The following is a 12,858-nucleotide window of genomic DNA, read 5'->3' on the forward strand; positions in this document are numbered from 1 at the left end:
CAACTTGTGCAGCTCACAATCACATCACAATGATGTGTTGTGGCCTTGGCTCTGAGGGGAAGCTGCCCTCAGCAGAGGGGCTCAGCAGGAGAGCTGAGGAAATTCGGGCTGTGCCAGTTCCCCCTGACACTCCAGCCTGTCCCAAAACACAGGAGCTGCGGCTTTCTCCAGGCAGTCTTGAAATCCTAGTTGGTAATTAGTTCATGCAGAGCTAATTGTAGGTGATTTCTATTGAAAATAATTTAGCACATAACAGAAAGGGCTGGAATGTGAACTCTTCTACAAAGTTCATGCTGGAAAAGCATGGCCTTGCTCTCTCTGTGCTTACTGCCCATTGTAGCCACACTGAAGTTTTCTTCTGAGTCCTGTGGCATTTAAAGCATTGGGCACTGCATTTTCAGCCACAGAATGCAGATCTGTCACAGGGCTGATTACTTTTTTTAAGTAGGAGGAGACAGGAGAAGCAGCATCATGATTTTGATATGCTGCAGTTTGATGTCATCAGGAACATCTAGTGCTCATTTGTGTTACTGAGAACCTACTGCAGGCCATCTCAACATCTGCACACATCAGAACTTGGCTTTACACCAGAGACTTTTAAAGAGTTGCCCTGTGTTACAGGCTGCTAGGATACATTTCTAACCATCAGGGCTTTAAGCTTATCCAGTTATGACTCACAGAAAGAAATCATACCTGGGTCAGCATTACAGACATTTGAGGCTACTATTTTAAAATCTATTTTAAAATCACAGCACCTTTATGTGCCACTGTACTCTCAGAATCACTGCTTCATGCTCTTTTCATATTAAAAAAAGGAAAGAAGTAATGAATGGCAGAACCACAACTAAAAGAGACTTCAGGGAATGTCTTATAATGTCTTTCACATGCAAAAAACACATGGACCCAGAATTTGGACATGAAATCAATTTTGTACTCAGTTTTTAACCCCACTACTGGAGGGACCCTTAGCAGCATTTGGCAGCATTTCTGAGTGCCTTTTCTCTCCTGTGTTAGTGGTTGAGCACTGAGGGAACTCAGCTGCTTCCATGTTCCCACCTAAACCAAAGCTCAGCCCTGCAAGTCAGCAGTAGCTGGTCTGCTTGAGGGGCAGCATCCCCGGCTCAGCCAAGCCCTCAGCTCCTTCCTGAGGCTGAATTCAGGAGGAGCCAGAGGTTCAGTGGGAGCTGGAGGCCTTTGTCTTACAAAAATGCCTTGAACTCTTTCCAGACTCCAGAGAAGCTGTGAGACCTTGTGTCTCACAAGGTGAGATTTGGCCTTTTCAAGAGACAACCTGCTCCTTTGCTCTGTATTTTCCACTCTTTGGAATTGATACAGAAGCAGGAACAACTGGATTTCACCCAAACTCACAAACTGACAGTTTAATGCTGTGCTGCTCCCTCTGCGTTTCTGAAAATCCCTCCCTGATACAGAGAAGGAGACCATGTTTTGGTCTTTCTGCAACCCTTTCTACCTCTGGCACCATTTCCCTTGTTATTCTGCCAGGCATTCACTTCCCAGGTGTACACTTCAGCATTCCTTCCACAACTGCAAATACAGCTGGTATCTTCCCAACTGCAATCACTGCTTTCATCTTTCCTCTTCCCCAGCAGCACTTGCACCTCTCAGTGTGCTCTGATACCGGGTTTATAAACAGCAGATTGTGCTTCCATTAACTTCACAACACTTGATGTAGTTGCTTGTGGCTTTAGGGACCAAGGCAGGAGCAACACCTCTCACAAGGGCACCACAAATCCACCCATCTAAACAGCTTCATCTAGAATGCCAAGAAACCTCACCAAAGGCAATCCAAGATAACATTTTAAAGTGTAAGACATAATTCACACTCCTAACTAAACCACAAAGGTTTTCTCTCTTTATTTCTGGCAAAACTTTTCATCCCACAGGAGAAATCTTTACACATGTGTCTCTGTATCCTGAGTTACACGCTGAGGATGTCCCCAGCTTTAATGAAGCCTTAAGAGATATTGACTGAATCCTTGGGACAAAGACATTTAATCCACAAAATCACCAATCTTTCCTATAAACAATCAAGATTATTACCTAAATAAAATTGCTTCAGATTTTGAGCAAAATTAATTTTTTATGTTCTTTACCTCTGAAGAGCTGATAGAAAGGCAAGTTTGAAGCTGGCCCACTTCCCACCACCATTGCTGCTCGCCTGTCTATTTATCTCCTACATCCCTGTGTGGACTAGTCCTGCTCTGTACTATTAAGAATAAATTCTGCTGTGTGACCTCAACTAAAAAAAAAACAACTATTCAGCACTTCTAGAGGGACAAGGAATACCTCATTATACTCACGTTGCTCCTCTTCTGCAGATTTAGAAGATAAAAATGAGGACAAATATAATGAAACTCTCAAAGGGAAGAGCTACATTCAGAGAGAGTGTGTACAGTAGCAAGGATTGCACAGCAGAAATCAGTTCAGTTTCTACATCTGTGTCCACATAATTTACTGCAATGGATATCAGCTGCCTCCTGGCCTGATCAGCCACTGCTCTACATCTCAGAGAAACAAAAATATCTGTGTATAGTAAAAGCAGGATGACCACTGTACACTAACACCACCACCTTAAACTGCAGTGCTGTAGTGCTAAACATAAAGGTAAAGAAGCAGAGCATAAAGTCTTTCATTCTCATTAGAAACCAGTCTACATGCATTGCTAGTACCACTGTGCCTTGATGTCCAATTGAACCAAAAACCCTCCAAATTCAATGCACAGGAGCCCTGTTGAGATCCTGGGCCTGATTCCCCTCCTGTTCCCAGCACAATCATGAGGTATGATGCTAAATAAAGTGAAAGCCAAAAATTATTTACATTTAGAAGTAAAGAAGGCATTTACCTCATTTTTGTTTGTTTATTTGGGACATGTGGTGCCACTACTGTGGTGCTCAGTGCAGGCAGTGGGGGCAGCTGTAAGGGCTGCTGCTGCAGTGCTCATGGGGCAAGGGAGTCTGGGGTGCCACAAAGGGTAAAAGGCAGTGAAGGACAATGACAGCCAGCAGTAACTGCCTTTATTCAGGAACCAGCAGCAAGACAGTGTGAACAGAAAAGTTTAGGAGAGACTGAAATCAAGACATTGGTTTAATAACCAGTTCTGTCATTTCAATCACAAATAGTGTTGCCTAAACAACATTTTAAAATTTTAATGCCATTCCACTGTTACTCTTACACTAATATACCATACTTTTTCTTCAGAAAATAAGCTAATTTACTTTCCTTAATTTTGCTGATACAAATGTACCTAAAACGAAATTTGCTTTTTTTGATAGCAATGGAATATTTGTGTAACCACCCTTTTTCTTTCCTGCCTGTGTGTGGTGCTGGTTACTATGGTAATAAACGTGACTCAAGATTTAAAGCCTGAAAGTGGTTTCTATAACAACATGCTAGGATGTTTTGGACACACAATTGAAGTTAAAGATTCAGAATTAACTCTTTATGACCACAGCATTTGCAGACACAACAAGTGCTTGTTTGTTTGGCAGAAGTTTGGTCATCCCTTCCCAATGCAGGATTTTCCACGGAGCAGATTGAGCAATAATGATTCCAGCTGTGGATAGAGCAGGTAGAGTCTGGGGGCTGGTGATTTCCTCACAGGTGAAATATGCAAAGGACAAATGGCACCACATAACTACAAGCTGCCCATCACAGTGAATAATTAAGATGGTAATACAAATGTACTGGGACATGGGAAGGGGTAAAATTGTATCAGTGCAACACTTAGAAAGTCTGACACTGTGGAAAAACTGAAATTATTTATGTGAAAAAGCTATTTTGAGGGCTAAGATAGCCCCTTACCTGGCTCTGTTTTATCCAGAACATGGTTTCCTCTCCTTTCCTTCCCCATCTGGCAAATGCTGATGCAGGAGTGACATCTCTGCCTTTCAGTCCATTGTAAAGGCACCTGATCCCAATCTGTGTCCCTGCTGATTATGCAGCTGTGCTTATCTCTTCCCAGTTCTTCATGATACATCAAGACTGAACATATATCTGCACACCCACAACTTTCTAAGGCTGTCTTTGCAGGGAAGTTATTGTCAGAGTGATGAACTGTATTTTTTGTGTCACGGTGCACTGCAGATAAATGGAGAGAGGATTAGTTACACCAAAACCACGGATGCTCAATGCAGCAGTAAATGCCTTGGGCGATATTTTAATATTTCCAGTTAAATGATAATTATTTCAAGATCTCAGTACAGTAACAGAGCTTGATATTTCAGTGACACAGATCTACACTCTTGTTTTAAAATCCCAAGGGCAGGTTTCAAACAAGTAATGAGCACGAGCATTGAAGGTTTGTGTTTCTGACTCCAGTCACTGGGCTATCTAAATCCTTGCTACCATCCTGTTATCCTGTGACTTTTTTGGTGAGCTGGTTTGATCACAATGTAAGCCTTTAGCTGTGATCAAATGCTGGTTTCTATTCAACAGAACCCAGACTGAAGTAACAGCACTAAGAGAAGCAGTGGTTGCTTCATTTGTGATCTAATTTTCTTTATAGTGACTGACCACCACCAAGATGTCAATTATATATGCTATTCCAACAGATTTTTAAAAACAAAACCAAAACAAACAACCCTCCCCACCCCCCCCAAAAAACCAACAACAACAAAAAACCAAACAAACAAAAAACCAAAAACAAACAAACAAAACAAAAAAAAAAACCAAAAAAACAACCCACCAAACTCACAGGTAATACATTTTCTGATGTTGAAGCTGGGAGTTTTTTTTATAGAGCCAAACATCCTGCTATTGCAATTCAATCTTTCTTTCCTAAAGAGGGTTTTTAAAATTTAATCTCTCAACTCCTAGACCAGGGGTTTTTTGCTATTCATTTGTTTCCCCCAAAATGTATGGCTTAGTAAATAGTCAGGTTCTGTTGTGAACTGATTTATCTGCACTGGCTGGTTTAGCTTCCTAATTTTAATTCAAATGTGTAAAGTAATAACTCTTTGTTAAAAAAAAAAAAAAGAAAGAAAAAAGGTCCTCAAAGCACAGTAAAATCATCAGTGATGGTGAATATATGGGTATCCAGAAGTTCTCTCTCTTATCACAGATTTTCTTCCCTCCTAGAAAATAGACTGGCTCTGTTAAGAGGGTCAGAAAATCTTGCAGCATATGTAAAAGATTCCGAGGTTGTTAGTGCTGAGAGCTTCTGTGAAGCTCAGAGTCCTCCTTCAGGGGCAGAAGGCACATCTGAAGAGCAGCACTGCAAATTACAAGCAGCCTTCAGGCACGATGAGCTGATTAGCAAAGTGCAGGCATGGCCACAGCCGTGTGAACTCTGGTTCATAACAGCATGATTAGCGGTGATTGAAATTTGGTTTTTAAATGCTGCCACTGATTATGATATTTCACCAACTCGTAGGAAGAGTCGTGTCCTGAAAGAACAAGTCTTTGCTGAAAGACATTTCTGACACAAAGAACCCAAAACAGATTGCAAAGGATTCATCTGGGGGCTTTGAGTGGCTGAGATTACTAATTGTCAGAATCTGGGATCATCAATTCACTTTGCTTTTGATCTTATCAACTTAATTTAGAAGAATATTTTGTAAAATGGACATGAACCCAGTAAATCTCTGATTCAAACAAGATCTAGGAAAAAAACCCTTTAAACTGTCAGGAAAGATACGCAGATGAGCTTTTCAAAATTACCTGCTTTACTGAGGAACAATCATCAGATTATCTGTGCCAAAATGCTTTGGCCATTTCAAAATCCCTGCCTTGTTTATGACAGCTTTTCCCTAATTCAATTTTGGCCTTCTATCCTCATTGACATGCATTTCTAACATCATAAAAATTGTTTTGTATCACTACAGTAGTTTCTGATCATTCAGAAGCCTTTACCAGCCAAAATTATGCATTTTTAGTGCTTATTAGCTATATAAGCTCAATTATTCATACACTAACAAGATCACTTCAATGAATTTAAATAATCTTATCAAAGAGCAAAAAAAACCAAAGCTAAAACTGTCTTTTTCTTGGCATTTCTCATATTGAGTTCTGTGTGCCAGTTCCTGTAATAGCTGCAGGTATGGCCATGTTTCTGGTAGTGTGGATGCTGTGCCAGTAGATGGCAAGCTTTACTGCAAAGAATTTCACTGCCAACCATCTCATCTGCATCTCAAGGATTTAACCATGGGGCAAAACGCTTGGCACTAAATCCTCTTGTAATTAGATTAAAGTACCACTGTTTACAAGGAGACTGATAATTACCTCAAGTGTCAGTCAATGTAAATCCAAAGCAATCAGCATTTTGTTTCCATTTTTCCTAAGTTTAGGAGTTTTAAGAGTCTGTCAGAACAAGTCACTGCTGAAATGACCTTAATTGCTTAGGAATGAAAAGCAGCTCCTCTGCACATCTGAGGTAGAGCATGAGGCTTTTCCTCGTTGTCCTTCTGCAACCTGGCCAAAAACCAAGCTCCACTGAAACATTTCTGTCCCTTTGCAGCTCTTTCTGTGAATGCAGAAGAAAATATTCCTTAGGCATCTGCTCAAACTGAGACTGTCTTTGCATCACTCATCATATTGCATCACAGGGTATGCAGGAGCTTCCACCTGCCATACTCTTCATCCTCCTTCCATGCAGCTCTCAGCTCAGGAGGTTCCCAAATCCCTCCTTCCACATCACTCCAGAGCAGCAGGCGAACTCAGTTTCCATAGGGTAGCAATGGAGGTAGTGCAAATAACTTACCTGAAACAGATGGAAAATGGTGCTTGAACTAGCAGTCCGGAATCCAAGGATTGGCTGAGGCACTCACATCATTCAGGAACATGATTAAAAAAAAAAAAAGTCATGGAAATGTCCAGGTGAACTGCCTACCATTTGATAACCATGGTGTGCTAACTGCACACCTCTGATGATCCCCTTTTTGAGATGCAGTTTTGCTGCTGAGACAAACTGCTATAGAGTACCCTTCAACTCTTGGTCCCAGCCTTTAAACCACAACCAAGCTAAAACTCAGCATGGTTACATTCTTTGCTAAGACCTTGAGAACTCCTGTGTCCCTCAAAAACTACACAAATAATAAAATCCATGTCACAGTGTATTAAAGACAGAACACCAAAAATGTTGCTCTTTTACTATAAACTTGTCATACAAATCAGACAAGAGTATCCTCTAGAGAATATTTGATTTATTGAATTGTTTGTTGGTAATTTCTGCGAAAGAAATTAATTTTATAATAGCTACAAAAGTTGAAATTAAAACACTGCTTCAAAAAAAAATCCAGGAAAGGTTTTCTGTTTCATGTTTTTCCCATAGTGATGTCACCCTGCAGACAAATTGGTTGCCTTCACTCCATACAGACAGTGCTTTTAGAGCTGTCTTTCCCCTTCCCTCTTTTCCCTCCACTCTTACTGCCTCAGAGAGCTATGAAGCTTTTTAGCCAGTGTTCACAGCTACTCCTGATATCAAAACTGCAGACTGGCAAACGCATCGTGTCCTCACACAGTCATTATAACAAACTCAGCCTGTTGCATGCAAATTATCTCTGGAAAAGCAGTAATAATTAACTAAATTGCTTCTCATGTCACTGTGGTCCTGTGTAAGAAAGCACTCGAATGACTGACCTCACCTCTTGTAGCTTACAGAGTACAACAGTCAGACAACATTATAACTTGATCATAATTAATTTCTTCAAATTTGCAATGTTTCCCCAAACACGCACTTTAATGAATTTTAAATAGGTACACAGACTGAAAGGAAAGCTCTCTAAAGTTGTGCAAGGAAAATGCAGGATGCAGAAGTTCGTAAGGAACACAGTTTTGCTCATTTAAACTGTAATTAATAGATTGCAGTAAGCTCTGCATTATCCAGGCTAAAGAAAAAACCTAAATTCATGGGCAAAGCACAAAATTATGCAAACCAGGACATCAGAACATAAATGCTGAGGAAGTGTCCAAATTACTGCTCACAGTGGTGCAGGTCAGTACATGTGACCAATGTCCTGAATTTTTGCATTCAGTGAGAGCTCTGAGCTGGAGCAAGTGCAACCAATACCACATCAGGATGAAATATCTGCTCCCAAAAGTGATTATTAACGGGTTTGGGGAGGGTCATTTTAAAGGCAGGCTAATCCAGAAGTACTATTTTTGCCCTATTTTCCTTCAAAGAACACGAGGTAACACTCCAGTTCTCCTCCTGCTAATCAATGTTTGCTTTCTATGTAATCCTTAAGACCACTGTTGGTTTTAAATCATGGTGTCACTCTTGCTATCTTTACTACATAAATCTCTATTCCCCTTGTTCAAACAAGTATTAATTACTTATCTGGCTCAGTAAACGTACCTATTGATGAACATCAAGTTCATTCAGACTGGTGCTTCTAATTCTCAGAGGCACTGCTGCTCCTGTGTACGCCTCAAGTCAGAAAGCACAATAGTCATGCACAGACAATTTTTAAGCCTTTCCATTTACTATCTTAGTGTCAAATCTACACAAGCAGTCTTTCCTAAGTAGTTAAGCCTTCTGATACTTTCTTCCTCCACCTCCCCCTCCTAGGAGAAAAACAGATTAAATTGTATTATTAAATTAAAATGCACACCATGGAAACACACCATGACCAGTCAGTTTGTATTCTCTGACACTCCCCCAGGGTTGGTTGGTTGGTTGCTATCCTCAGGTGACCAACCCTAGCCTCTTCTTTTTCCAGGGATCTGTCACAGGCCTTTATCAGCATTGGTCTAACTCCAGTCACTGGAGTCTCCATCTGTGCTCACCTCTTCTCTTTCAGTGCCCCATCTCCATCTCTACAGTGTCTGCTCTCCCGAATCTCAGCTCAAGAACTGGGAAGAAATTAGAGACTGCTGGTAGATGGGTCTGAATTCTTCTGAGAAGTTCAGCTCATCCACAACACTGTGTTTGCACAAACACACACTGTTCTGCCACTGTAGGAGACACATACCCTTCATATAGCCAAACAATACTCCAGATTAAAAGTATTAAACAAATAATAATAAAAAAAATGTTTACAGTACTTACATATAAATAATTTAATGTAACTTTTGTGCTCCAGCTCATGAGTCTTTCTCCTACAAACTGCCTTCTCTCCTAAAGGAACATTCAGCTTAATTTCACAGCCTTGGCCCAGATACAGTGGCTTCAGTGTATCCCAGAGGAGGATTGTGAACAGTGCTGGTAACAGCTCACCCTCCTTGACTGGGAAGTGAGAAAGAGCTCTTGCTATTGTTATTCCTTACAGCTGCAAGGCAACTCCAAGTGGCCTTTCATTACTGACAGAAGCTCAGAGGGTAAGGAAGTAGGGAACGTCCCTACACCATGGTTCACCATGTCCTTCCAGCCTTGGAGGCTGGATGGCTCTCACAGGGCTGTGATGCATCTCAGGTGTTTGGTAGATTCTTTGTGGTGGAGATGCTGTACATCTGTGAAATTACTATTTATAATCAGCAAATCAAAATCAAGGTGCCTGATGGTTTGAACTGCTTATTTGAACTATAACTGCATCTGAGTTATTTAGTTTGCGAAACCCAATGCAAAAAAGCATCCACTACAAAAGAATGGTACCACCACAGAAGTGATATTGAACTAAAAAAAAAGGTCCATCTCCTTTCTCTAGTAACAAAAACAGAAACAAAAACTTTAAATAAACCTAAATGTGTCCCATATTGTTGGATATCCATTGACAACACCAGCATTGTCTCAACTATACTCTTAATATTGTCAAACAATCCTGACACTCCAGACCTTGGCTGTTGAAGGAGGCAAGAACAGGAAATTACAGCTTACTCAAGTTTTCATAATTGTTTTCATTTTACATTCATCAGTCCACTAATGCATCACAGAGCTGCCATCCCATTTTCTTCTCAATAGCCAGCAACTGGAGCTGTGGGTTTTGAAGCATGGTTGTGTTAAGAACCACGCTTCTTTCAGCTGGTTATTCCCAATGCTGTGGAATTGCTCAGGATTTTTTGTATTTCTTTCCTAGAATCGCTTTGCACAAGGAATGATTCCAGGTGCCTCTCAAACTCTTGCCAAAAGAACTCTACATGTGCTGATGGTCATAAAGATGACCCTTGCCTTTGTGCAGACACATCAGCGGACAGTGGGAAGGAACTCTGCAACAAAACCTCCAACCCTTGCTCCTCCAGCCCTTGTCTCCAAAACGCCACCTGCGTGGGCTCTGCTGGAAACCTCAGCTTCACCTGCAAGTGCCCCACTGGGTACAACGGCCCTGCCTGTGAACAAGCCGAGGGTGGCTGTGACACCAACCCGTGTGAGCACGGAGGCACCTGCCAAAGCGGCCTGGCGGGGCCCACGTGCCTCTGCAGCGCCGGCTACACGGGCGCGCTGTGCGAGCGGGACGTGGACGAGTGCGTGTCCGAGCCGTGCCGCAACGGGGCCCTGTGCCGCGACGGCGTGGACGAGTACTCCTGCTACTGCGTCCCGGGATACCAGGGCAAGCACTGCGACCTGGAAGTGAACGAGTGTGCCTCAGATCCCTGCCTCAACGGGGCCACATGCCTCAACCAGATCGGGCACTACGACTGCGTCTGTCCCCTTGGCTACACGGGTAAGCTCTATTAATGCAACTTTTCCTTTGGGTCGTGTGGACCCATCGTAACTCACATTCCAGGTTCAACTCCCTGCCCACACATGTATTTAGCCATATCTGCATTACCACCTTGCCTTCAGCTTCGACACCGGTGGCTGTTGGTACATTATGGTAACCACAACACTGTTAACCAGAAAGAGAAGGGTTAAAGGAATCTCACATTCATCAAAATCTACACAGCAGTTTTGTGAAGACCAAGCTATGTCAGAGGGCTAGGTGGACTTTGCTTTTAAAAGAAACCTTCTCAAAATGCTCTCTTCAAAGTGCTGTATCTATTTTTTTTTCTGAGGATAAAAACCTATGTTCAACAGATTTAAAAATTAGATCCAAGTAGATAAATTCTACTCTAAACTTAGACATTTCACATTCAATTTCGCTCATCTGCCCTTCCCAAAAACAAAGGACTCATTTGCAACTAGAACATTATGTAAGTTACATGGACAAGTGTTATGTTCCCAAACTGCCAATTTTTTGATAATCCCATTTTATGTAGCTCCGTTTTTAAGGTACAGGTGTGATTTTTCTTCCCTACTTCCTCTACTGGAAAGCATATAATTCTTCTTGGAAGACAGCTCCCTTCAAATTTCAAAGCTGTATTCAGGGCTAGGACTGTGAAAGGTAGCAGACTGAATCATTAAAAGAAGAAAAGGGGAGGCATTTTAGTGATAGACTGCCAGTCAGGTAAGCAAAGGAAAAGAAATAGTCATACAGCAAAAAGGGGAGAAAAAACAGCTATTGCTTCAAGTGATTCAAATGAATAAGAAATAAGAGATGTGGTTTACAGCTCCATCCCCAAATCCCCATGCAGGAGGGGAAGTCAGAGGTAAAAAGCAGCTTTCCTGTGTCTAACACAGCACTCGTTGGAAGGCAGCCCTTGGTTAATATCCCTTATGAGCACAGAGAATGTTATTTGAAGGAAGCTTGTTACCTTCCTGCCACCCCGCTGCTGCCAGGGGGTGTCGGAGCCCGGGCCAGCTGAGGAGAAAACTACACAACTGAGGGAAAGCCAAAGAGCAGAAGGAAGGAAAAACCTATTAACAACCAGCATGGTTACTCTGCAATGATCACACTCAGCCCAGACCTCCTGTTGTACTCAGGAAACTGTATTTGTTTAACTGGCGCTGTTAGTGGGGTCCAGGCCTGGATCCGCAGCCCAGAAACTTGGCTTGAAAGAGTTGGAATATACACCTTAGAGACAAAGGGAGAGAAAACGTAATGAAATAGTAAAGCCTAAACAAAAAGAAATAAAAATTTAGGTCAACAAAAACTGCTGATGGAAACTCACTCTGCTGGAGTCGCTCCACTTTCATCATGAAATTCTGCTGTTTCCCAAGCTGATGCTCTTTTCTCTCACCAAAAAAAGTCACCAAAGCTCCACACTTTCCACAAACAGAGTTAAGAAATGAGGAGAGAACCAAGGAAGGAGAAGAGTCTAAAATACACAGCAGAAGGGGCTGCAGTGTTTTACACACAGCTCTGACACTTCTTCCAGCAGCAAAAGAGACTAACCATAGGAATTCTATAGAGGAGTAGCAGACCATTCCTCCAGCAGTAAAACATCAGCTTTAAAAAGCTACTTAACAAAATGATTTATCAGAAGCATTCTTTTTTGTTGTTTTTTTGCACCTTGCTGTGAGTTGTGCTAAATGCACAAGCCAGAGGGATTACAGGATGAAAGCCTCGAGGTGTCCCCAGTGGTAATAAAACCTCTCATTTACCCCATCAGGGGATCTTGCCAACCCTTATTATCCTGGCCTGACACCATGAATTACTGTGGGAAGTCATCCACCTCATCTCATTTCCCTAAGATGTGAAAACAGGTTATATCTCTTGATATGCAGGTAAAGAAGGTATAGTAAATCTATAGCTGCAACGTTAACCAAATGCATGAGTTACTGGCTGCTGTTGCTACTTGTTTCATGGACTATGACTGCTATTTTGTGTGATTGGTATGCTGCAGCACTTCTTAAAATAGCTGAGAAATGTCACACATAATTCTTACACAAATGGAAGAGGTTAGAATGCACCAAGAGCCAAAGACTGGAAAATTCAGCATGAAATCTCCAGTTTCTATGATAATGTTCTGCATGTGTGAAATTATTTACAAGACATGTGTCACACAGCTGTTAAATAATGAAGTTCAATTGGTTTGTTGAAGTTTTGCTGGCTACCCTAATCAATTGCATTTTCTCCTCCATTGGACTAATTGCACTTGCTTTTAATTCACCCCAACAGAGCATGGTGTAAGAGCCTGTTATTA

At 41.7% G+C, this 12,858-nt stretch overlaps 2 protein-coding genes and 1 long non-coding RNA gene across 6 annotated transcripts in view; 2 read left to right on the forward strand and 1 right to left on the reverse strand.

Annotated features, from left to right (window-relative positions):
• Positions 1 to 9,276, reverse strand: part of ZBTB41 (zinc finger and BTB domain containing 41) — a 58,174-nt gene extending 48,898 nt beyond the window's left edge. For 2 of the 3 annotated variants that reach the window (XM_064427922.1, XM_064427920.1), the window contains exons 1-3: positions 8,315 to 8,523; positions 6,241 to 6,481; positions 3,823 to 4,098 (exon numbers count right to left, since the gene is read on the reverse strand). The gene's annotated coding sequence lies outside the window, so the exon portion shown is untranslated. Of the gene's footprint in view, positions 1 to 3,822; positions 4,099 to 6,240; positions 6,482 to 8,314; positions 8,524 to 8,745 lie in introns of those variants that run through there. The other variant, XM_064427919.1, reaches the window with a different exon arrangement.
• The window catches only part of CRB1 (crumbs cell polarity complex component 1), a 95,900-nt gene that overhangs the window by 17,304 nt on the left and 65,738 nt on the right, over positions 1 to 12,858 (forward strand). The window contains exon 2 of the mRNA XM_064427918.1: positions 9,972 to 10,556. Coding sequence (XP_064283988.1) covers positions 9,972 to 10,556 — 585 coding nt within the window. The remainder of the gene's footprint in view (positions 1 to 9,971; positions 10,557 to 12,858) is intronic.
• LOC135304131 (uncharacterized) lies at positions 83 to 2,122 on the forward strand. 2 transcript variants are annotated; one of them, XR_010365574.1, is made up of 3 exons: positions 83 to 192; positions 1,710 to 1,826; positions 1,905 to 2,122. It is a non-coding gene; the product is annotated as an uncharacterized LOC135304131 (long non-coding RNA). The 2 variants fall into 2 exon arrangements; XR_010365573.1 differs by having other exon boundaries at positions 86 to 217.

Source organism: Passer domesticus, chromosome 7 (genome assembly GCF_036417665.1).
Source record: "Passer domesticus isolate bPasDom1 chromosome 7, bPasDom1.hap1, whole genome shotgun sequence".
Lineage (NCBI taxonomy): Eukaryota > Metazoa > Chordata > Aves > Passeriformes > Passeridae > Passer > Passer domesticus.